The 9,247-nt window shown below is 41.5% G+C and overlaps 1 protein-coding gene across 2 annotated transcripts; it reads left to right on the forward strand.

Moving 5' to 3' along the window:
- The first annotated feature begins 461 nt into the window (after positions 1-461).
- tekt3 (tektin 3) lies at positions 462-8,621 on the forward strand. 2 transcript variants are annotated; one of them, XM_038735008.1, is made up of 8 exons: positions 462-3,122; positions 3,416-4,016; positions 4,650-4,733; positions 4,828-4,898; positions 5,032-5,175; positions 5,886-6,108; positions 7,340-7,494; positions 8,239-8,621. In XM_038735008.1, exons 2-8 carry the CDS (start codon positions 3,447-3,449, stop codon positions 8,453-8,455), a joined length of 1,464 nt encoding a protein of 487 aa, XP_038590936.1. In that variant the 5' UTR covers positions 462-3,122; positions 3,416-3,446; the 3' UTR covers positions 8,456-8,621. The 2 variants fall into 2 exon arrangements, with proteins under 2 accessions (XP_038590936.1, XP_038590937.1); XM_038735009.1 differs by lacking the exon at positions 462-3,122 and having other exon boundaries at positions 3,153-4,016.
- Positions 8,622-9,247: the final 626 nt, after the last annotated feature.

The raw sequence follows: 9,247 nt of genomic DNA on the forward strand, positions 1-9,247 counted from the left end.
CACCAGTCTTGTCTCAAACTACTGGCGATGACCTGCAATGAGCCAAGGAGGTTCCTGTGATTTTCCCATCTGGATACGCTATTACCTCAGTGGGGGATCTCTAATACTGTCATCAGATTTAATGGTTGATTTCCACTCCTGTGTTCCTCTCCAGGTGTGGCCACCCTCCTCACAGACTGCTCCATACACAATTAATGAGAGGAAACTGATGCCATTATAATGGCCTGTATACTCTGACACGTGAGAGAGAGAAAGCTGCAAGACTGGTTTACCCACTGAACAATACAGTTAGAAGAGCAAGCAAAGCCAGGAGGGACTACTGATAGTAAGGTTTTAAAAAGAGGAAGAGTGGCTAGAGTGCTGGATCAAGCATGAAGCTGGCCATGTTGACACAGAAGTGGTGGGTGGTGGATGGGTGGGGTGTTGAAGAAGTGAAAGCACCAGGGGCCAGAGGAGGAACAGACAAAGAAAAGGTTTTCACTCGGTGTGAATGTTTAGAAAACACTTCTGACCTCCTGTACTTGTCTATTCTTACCTGATAAGTTAAAGGTCAATGGTGTAAAGTGAAGGCTGTGTCAAGGCCTTAGGGAGTGTGTGCGTGTGTGTGTGTGTGTGTGTGTTGCTTTAAACAACAACAAAAAACGTAATTGTGGACGTGTAAGGTAAGGCCAGAAGGTTACATGCATCATTTTCATCCGTGAGAAAGTATAGTCATTCCTGGGTTGCGATGTGTTGCACTAATGTTACATTCAACACACCAGATGCTGTCTTCCAGTATTTATTTTTTATTTATTTACCAAAGAAAGGACATGAGCATAAATGTGTACATTTCGGGGCTACAGACAATGTCCAAAGTCCTTTCTCAATTACTGGTTGATGAAATCCAAGCCTCTGTGTGCTGACACCTGAGCGGTGAATCTGGAACAGGAAGTTCAGTGCATCACTTGTTTTGTCTCTTCTATCCAAATGTGAGCAATTCACTGCATCTCTCACCCAAACCAACATGAGAAAAAGGGCCAAACACTTCTACTATACCACACGACACACGTTATAGTAATGTTGATACTATTCCTTTTCCAGCTTATGTCATATTTCATCCCCACACTATACAGCTTAACTGCTAAGTGGCAACAATACGACATATGGAACGGGAAATACTCTGCATTTCAAGCCAACATTGAATTTAAAGGCTCTTATTTATTGTGTTTTCATTCCTATGAGCGTTAGTTTAGTTTAGTTCAGTGTCACTGTGCTCTAAGTGGAGTGGACAGCATGCTTGCTCCCTTAGACATTTCCACTATGTAGTAATTCACAACATACTCTCATGGGCCACAAGGCAGGAGTATATATAGGCCCGTCTAAAATTTCCTCACGTTCTGAGGTCTATGGAGAGATTGGCTAGAGTGCATTTCTCCAGCGGACACTTGCAGCTCCATCCAGGAGATGAATTTCATACTAGGGCTGGCTTTCAATGCTTTTCTGGGGCGTATTTATAGCGGCTGAGATCAGGGAGGTGGAGGCATGCGGGGTGGCCTTCTTCAACCTAGCCATGTTAAGTGATGCTGAGACCGCAGGGGTGGAGCAATCACATTCGGTCATTCCATTCTAAATCCGAACCTCCATGTTTATGACAATAGTAGCGTGACCACGAGTGGTGTGCAGAGCGGTCTCTTTGAAGTCGCCACCAAGCCCTGCCCTTTTAAATACTGGACATAGAGGAGGTTTCAGGGAAAGAAACATATACCTGCAAGGCAGGCACATAGCCATCATTAGTGAGCTTGAGATTACGTGGTGTACAGTTACAAGTAGATAGGACAAATACTGCATGTTTACATTTAGAACTGGAGCCCAGAAGGCTGATTATATCAATCAAGTCTCGGCTTATTACAAATGTAATGTAAACACAGCAGGGCTGCATTATAAATTTTAACTGCTTCATAATTACAGAAATTATAATCCAAATGTCCCATGACTGGGCCTCTAAGTGAAATATCAAGGCATGCAGAATTTTGATGTGTGTGATGTGTTAGAAAAATGTTCGATTGGAGAATTGCTCCAAAATATTGACCAGACTCAATGGCAGCGCTATATAATGAATATGTCAGCACCATATTTGTCAGTTAAATGGCAAGTAACATTTATTGACAAGATGCAAAAGGACTAATGTGCATATTAGTTGTTTCAAAACCCTGTGACAAAGAATGACAAGCTGAATTACTCCTGGCTACAGCTTTGCTTGTCTCTGTAGTGGAAACCAGGCTATCATCTGTCCAGCCCTACCCCTTCAGAACAGATTAGTGTAAATGATCCCCATTTCCAATGGTAGGTAACACAACACAGATTATTATTCTGTGCTTCAGGGGTTTGTGTGGACTCTTCCTGTGGCATGAATCATTGAACAGGTGACTGTAATCCATACAGACTGCTGGCTTCTCAGGGTGAGGGTGAGCTATCTGATGCTGCCTGGAGACCAACTGAAGTCCTCTGCCTCAAAGACAAAGCTCAGATTGCTTCTAACAAGAAATTTGACATGTCTAAAATATAACTACAAAAACGTTTTACAATGCTGGCAAGGAAATTCTAATTAGTTTTTTGATTGGAAGAAAAGGCTGTTGCCAAGTTAAGAAGAGGACAAGAACAATTTGAAGAGCGGCGTTAAGTCCACGGTGGTGCTATAAACAAATTCATTAAGGGGGATTATAATTCCACATATTTGTAACGTGTGCTTAAATAGACATACTTATTTGCAGTTGCACACACAGATAATTAAAAAATGAGTAACAAAAAAACAAAAAATCACAACTACACTGTAGTGATAGTGTGTTTGGTAACAAAGTAAAAGTATCTGCTCACCATTAATCTGAAAATCCCAGGCAGTGTTTCAGTAACCTATGGCAACTGCTTCTGTGTCAACAGAAATCTTGGACAGGGCAGCTCCTGCAGCCCAGGACTGTGCACCACCATTGGCTGGCTGAATGAATGACTTGCAAACTTGTCTATCTATTATGCATGCCAGTTTACCTTTAGTGCATTCTTGAGCTCATTCCCAGGTAAGCAGCTGAGAGGTGGCCTGCCTGCATCGACAGTGACTATCCAATAAACAAAACGGTCTGTTCATCTTGGTAAGGCATTTCTTGTTCTGTTTTGATGTTTTTTTTACATTTTTTTAACTTTTGTTTCTTTTGCCTATTGACTGCAATGAGCCACATAAATGCTTATAATTTCTTTAAGTATACTTAATGAACCAATGAGTATGGAGTTTTTATATTGGATTTAATGTCAGAATCCATTTATTGGAAAAAGATAAATAATATATCTGTGTTCAAATGTAAAGAAAATGCATAAGCCTTAAAATTGAAGCTGATATGTTCATACTTAGGCTGTTATGAAAAGTAATTTTATGCACTGGATTCAGAAAACCAGGGGCACCAAGAGGGAAGCCAAAAATGGAGCTGATTGGATCCACTCTGACAGCCACATATGCTCGGCCAAAAACCAGCCACTTCCTCCCTGCCATCTCCACCATGGCATCCAGCTATCGCAACACCCAGCCTGTCTTGGCCATGAATCCTAGTGCCAACCTGTGGAGGACCAACAGCTACTACAAGAGCAGCAGCACTGTCCCAACCCCCTCTTCCATACAGCGAGAGAATTTTGATCTGGTTCGAGCCAAGACCTTGTTCTACCCATCCAACAGGACAGCACTGACCACTCGATACACTCCAGACGACTGGTACAGGTCCAACCAAAGCAACTACAGGGAGTCCGAGTCGTCCAGAAAAAGTGCAGAGAGACTGAGACGAGACACAATCAGGCTGATGCAGGATAAGGAGCAGCTCACCAGACGAACCCAGGAAAATACCAGCAAGAACATTGGCGAGCGCCTCAATGACATTGTCTTCTGGAAGTCTGAGCTGAGCCATGAGATTGACAACATGGTGACAGAGATAGCAGCCCTCACTGAGGTCAAGAGGAGGCTGGAGAGAGCCTTGGCAGAGACTGAGGGGCCCCTTCAGGTGAGAGCGGAAGGAATATGCATAAATGAGTGTGTGTGCGTGTGTTTGTTACCGTGACCTTTTCCTCTTTGGGGGGCAATATCGAAATTTTGATTTGCGTTACTGGAACATTTTCAGGAAATATTTACAATTCTACATGGACAAATTGTATTTACGCTGAAACCTTAACACCCTAGTCAGGCCTCACATTATCATTCATGCTTGTCATGTCTCAGAGTGCATCACAGTATCTGTGGTGAAACCGTTTTGACTAGGGTTCCCGCTGTGGTTGTAGCAACAGTATCTGTCTGATAATTAGGTCACCTCAGTGTTCTATTCAAACGCCACTGGTCGTTTGTGCCACCCAGAGAGAGTCAACATGATCTAGCTGGAGGTCTGATTATACACACACCTTTCTGGGCTAAGATCATGTGTCAACAATCTTAAAGACTTCTTCAGGTGACTGAAACTGGAGAATGCAGCTGATACATTGTGCAATGTTTGCCCACAGGGACATATACATATACACTTGTATATCATACCTGCTCACATGAGTTCCTTGCCTATTTAAATGTCACAATGAAGAAAATGCTGCCTGTTGAGTGACTTTTAACTCTACGAAACTTGTTTTAGTCATGATCACTCTGTCAATAGGTGTCTCAAGAGTGTTTGTACCACAGAGAGAAGCGGATGTCCATCGATCTGGTACATGATGATGTAGAGAAAGACCTCATAAAGGTAATTGACTTCTGTGACTTCTGATACCAACCTCGGGAAAAAAGATAAAACATGTTCTCATATTATTATTTTTATTTGCCTGCACCGCAACAAGGAAGTGGAAGTCATCAAGTCATGTCAAGAAAGGATGAGGCGACATCTGGACAGAGCCATTGCTCAGCTGGCGTGAGTCTGAAATATCAGTTAGAATCCTGCATTTAGTATGGCTTTACTATTAAATGGTTATTTCCAAAACTGTGAAGGTTGACATGCATTTGATGTATCGTTTTGTTTCTGTATTGTTTGTGGGACCCCTTAGGTCCAACCGAGCTGCCCAGCATGAATTGGAAAGAGATTTAAGTGACAAAGTGACAGCTCAGAGAATAGATGACAGGTGTCACCATCTAAGGAACACATCAGATGGTATTGGCTACTACAGAGGGATTGAAAGGCTGGACCCCTCGTGAGTATAGCTTTAATATGTGATCAAATCAGCTGCTAACGATTTCTCATGTCTGTTTAAACCAGCTTGGATGGGCTGTTGAGTTTAAATTCTCAATGACAGAAAACTCAAACTGGTTATCTGCAGCCCTATTTTGTTTTCTTAAATTACGTTCATACCATAACAAGTCAACAGCCGTGGTAGCAGCTCTGTGAGGCTGTACTTGTAGTGCTAACATCAGCATGCTAACAGTGAAGTGCTGATGTTGAGCACCACCTTAGTTTAGTGAGTTGACATGCTAACATTTGCTAATAAAGCTCTAAACACAAAGTACATCTGAGGTTGATAGAAATGCCATTAGTTTGCAGATATTTGGTCAGAAACCAAATGCATTTATGAAAGCGCTACATAAGAAAACAAGGGATCACCAAAGTTATTACAGTTCACCTTGAGAAGGACATGAATTTCTGTACCAAATTTCATTTCATTGCCCAAAACCACAAATGTGAACCTCAGGATAATGCTAGAGATGTATCATAGTAGTTGAGATATTTCAGTCTGGATCTGTAAGTGGTAGACAGACCAACACACCGATGTTGCCTTCCCTGGAGCCACGTCGCTCGCATGGCTATCTAAAAATGTTTTTGGCCAAGCCTTCTCCATATACATCATCTTCAAACAGTGGGAGTATAAACTTCCACAAGCATATGTCATTCATTTCCCTCTGTCAGACTCTCTCTGCCAGATTCGTGGTCCAAGTTCACAGACGACAACATCCTGCACTCCCAGAGCGAACGGGCTGCCTCCCACAAGCTCAGGGAGGAGATTGAAATCCTGCTGAACACCACCTCCAACGAAATGTGGAACCAGTTCAACAACGTCAACGTAGCCTTCACAAACCGCATTTCAGAAACCGCTGACGCTAAGAACAGCCTGCAGACACACCTGGCTAAGGTCATCACCTTTTCTACATGGTTCTATTTCATAAATGACAAACAAAAACACAATTTATCATTCTATCTTGGTGATGTTTTTAAAAAAAAATTTATTTATTCATTAGGGCGGCGCTGTGGTTAGCACTGTTGCCTCACAGCAAGAAGGTCACAGACCTTCTGTGTGCAGTTTGCATGTTCTCCCCGTGTCCACGTGGGTTCTCTCCGGGTGCTCCGGCTTCCTCCCACCGTCCAAAGACATGCAGGCTAGGTTAATTGGTGTCTCCAAAATTGTCCTTAGGTGTGAGTGTGAGTGGTTGTTTGTCTGTGTGTGGTTCTGCGATGGACTGACGACCTGTCCAAGGTGTACCCTGCCTTTCGTAAGCTGGGACCCTGTACGCAGGATAAGCGGTTGATAATGGATGGAAATTTATTCATTATTATCAAAGTTGTTCCTTGATCAATTTGTGTTTCGCTATGTCAAAATAAAACGTTAAAAGGCGTGTATTATTATTATATAAAAACAGTGGGTTAAGAGACATCACATGGCTCTATGTCAAGGAAAAAGACAAAATCCATTCACTCTCTTCCATTACTGGGTAACTAAATTTGCCACCTATTACGAAGAGATCATGTGTTCGACCATTCTTTCTCTTTTCTACAAGTAATACAAATAGTACCTGTACTATTCTCAGCAACATTTTCAAAATTTTGTACCAAATGCGGAATGTAAGATACATGTTGTCTGGAGGATTACGTGTATCTTTACTGTAAAACATTTCTGTCAAGAGAGGAATCATAATAAAAGCGTCTTTCATTGCTCATGACATATTCTACACTGAAACCCATTGTTCTCGGGTTAATTGCTGGAGGTTACACTCTGAATCGATATCAGCTGTTGGATGGGTTTGAACACTGACAGCAGCTGTGATGAGAGGCATACAGTCCTTAATAAACCTTAATAAGACCAAAGTCACTATCTGTTGTAACGAGTAGAGGTTCGCTGGAATTAAATTACATCAAATGGGTTTGGACAGAGCTAGCCCCTGTGCAGCACTGTGTTCCGCTGATTTGAGGCTTGCAATGTGCAGCTTTTTACTTCTCATCTTTTTTTTCTTGTCACTTGTTCCTCCTTTGACCTAAATACTACCTTCTACACCAGCTGACCATGCTATTTTCATGAATGAGACATCAGCTGTTGCATGATCTCACAATGTCATTTTATTCTGTATCCTCCTTGTCTCCTCAACCAGACTTTGCAGGAGATCTTCCAGACAGAGATGCTGATTGAGTCTCTGAAGAAGGCCCTCAGAGACAAAGAGGGTCCACTTAAAGTTGCCCAAACCAGGATGGAGGAAAGGACCCGCAGGCCCAACCTAGAGCTCTGCAGGGACAATCCACACCACAAGTATTATATTTTCTTTAAAAATCTAAATATCACAAATGTCATTTTCTACAAGTTCTACAAACATTTTTCCAAAAAATCTATCACACTCACCAAGATAGTTGAACATTGAGGTCTAGAGTAAAAAAACATAGTTCTTTAACAGTATCACTTGATATCCTAGAGATAGAAATTATTATTTGGGTGGCGATGTCACAGTGGATAAAACACATGCCTTTGGTGTGGGAGACCAGGGTTTGATTCCCACTGTGACATCCACCAATGTGTCCCTGAGCAAGACATTAACCACAGTTGCTCTAGAGGCGTGTGGCCTCCGACATACAGTATATAGCAATTGTAAGTCACTTTGGATAAAAGAGTCAGCTAAATGACTTAAATTAAAAATTTAAAATATAGATTAAAATACTTTTTTTATTTTTTTATTTGGTCATATATTTTGAGTGTGATAAAACTGGGGGAACACTATTGGTGCCATCACTTGGCTTGCTTGAATGATTAGACACACAACTAAACCAAAAGCCATGAGAGAGGACCAGAATTTTCTAGCAGTATCTACGTAAATTCAGTCACTTGCTCAACAAAAGTTAGTGTCACAAATTAAACACACTTCCAGTTTCCATTTTTATTTGGATGTTAAACTTTTAGTGAAACTACCTTCGTTGCACTGACGTATTGTGACATAATGGATTTACATTTTTCATTTTAGTCAAGGTACATTTTTAGGTGTTTTTATCCTTCCTTGTTTAGACTTGTGGGTGAGGTGAGAGAGATCGAGGACACCATCCATAAGCTTCAGGAGAGGCTAATGGAGGCTGAGAACACTTTGCAGACTCTGGTCAAGACCAAAGTGACCCTGGAACATGACCTGTCCATCAAGGCAAACTCACTCTTCCTGGAACAGGAAAAGTGCATGAGCATGCGCAAGAGCTTTCCCAGCATGCCCCGTCTGGTGGGCTACACCTAAATCAACTCTCAAAGTAGGGATCCTTGGAGGACCAATATAATTAACTATGACTGTTTTAATGGTTTTGGAGTGATTTAGAGGGTGGTGTGGGTGATCTGAATGTAAGCGAAATTAATTAACTTTACAGACAAGGTCTTCAAAATCTGATTATAAACAATGGAATATACATTTTGAGTATGATTATTGTACTTGTTAGTGCACAAAAAGAAGAAAAAAATTAAATGTTGTGATGCCGAAGAATCAACTGCCATGGCAATCAATCAGGATCTACTCAGTGTCTCCTAATGCTTTAATTGTGCCTCCAATTTACTGCATACTGCTAACCTTTATCCTTCAAAAAATGCATGAAACTTCTGTATACACTTGAAAGGTATACATTAAAAGTATTGTTAATGATCAAAAGTAACCCTCACACCTTCTGTAAACTTCCTAATATCATACAAGAAGAAGAGATGCCTCAACAGTCAAAGGGGAGCACTGCCAAAATTAGGAATAAACAATCACGTAATATGTTTTGCAACAACATTCACGAAAAATACACACATTTTATGGTGTGGTGTGTCATCCAAACCAGGGTTCAGTGGAGCACAAACAGGAATCCTAGATACACATGCGACTGTAACCACCAAACAAATAGCCTGGATTAGCTTGTGTAACACAGCCGTCTCTAAAACAAAGACAAACCCACACGTCTCTTTAGCTTAGGCCCCAGCCACATTTTCGTTTTAAAACGGAGACCTTTTGCTACGTTTGCAACTCCCGTCCAGACTAAAATGGTGAAAAGGAAGACCT

This window comes from Micropterus salmoides, unplaced genomic scaffold (assembly GCF_014851395.1).
Source record: "Micropterus salmoides isolate LMB-PRFRI ecotype aquatic unplaced genomic scaffold, ASM1485139v1 Ms_hic_scaffold_21, whole genome shotgun sequence".
Classification (NCBI taxonomy): Eukaryota; Metazoa; Chordata; class Actinopteri; order Centrarchiformes; family Centrarchidae; genus Micropterus; species Micropterus salmoides.